At 65.0% G+C, this 200-nt stretch overlaps 1 protein-coding gene across 1 annotated transcript in view; it reads right to left on the reverse strand.

Annotated features, from left to right (window-relative positions):
- Positions 1–4: 4 nt before the first annotated feature.
- RHOT2 (ras homolog family member T2) overlaps positions 5–200 on the reverse strand; it is a gene marked incomplete at its 3' end in the record, with an annotated part of 11452 nt that continues 11256 nt past the window's right edge. Inside the window, exon 18 of the mRNA XM_010296132.1 lies at positions 5–101. Coding sequence (XP_010294434.1) covers positions 5–101 — 97 coding nt within the window. The remainder of the gene's footprint in view (positions 102–200) is intronic.

Consider the following 200-nt stretch of genomic DNA (forward strand, 5'->3'; position numbering starts at 1 on the left):
GCACACGGTACAGCGTGAACCCTACCAGAGCAGTCACCGTGGCCCCCAGAGCCACCCGGAGCCAGAAGGACGCAGCTCCCAGCTCCACGGCGTTCAAGTGGCTGCAAGGAAAAGAGAAAAGAGGCCGGTGAGCGAGGCGCACAGAGATGGCTGTCCGAACCCCAAGCTCCCCGGCAGCCCAGAGCGCTTCCACCCCAAGG

The sequence above is a fragment of the Phaethon lepturus genome, unplaced genomic scaffold (genome assembly GCF_000687285.1).
Source record: "Phaethon lepturus isolate BGI_N335 unplaced genomic scaffold, ASM68728v1 scaffold24930, whole genome shotgun sequence".
In the NCBI taxonomy this organism is placed as follows: domain Eukaryota; kingdom Metazoa; phylum Chordata; class Aves; order Phaethontiformes; family Phaethontidae; genus Phaethon; species Phaethon lepturus.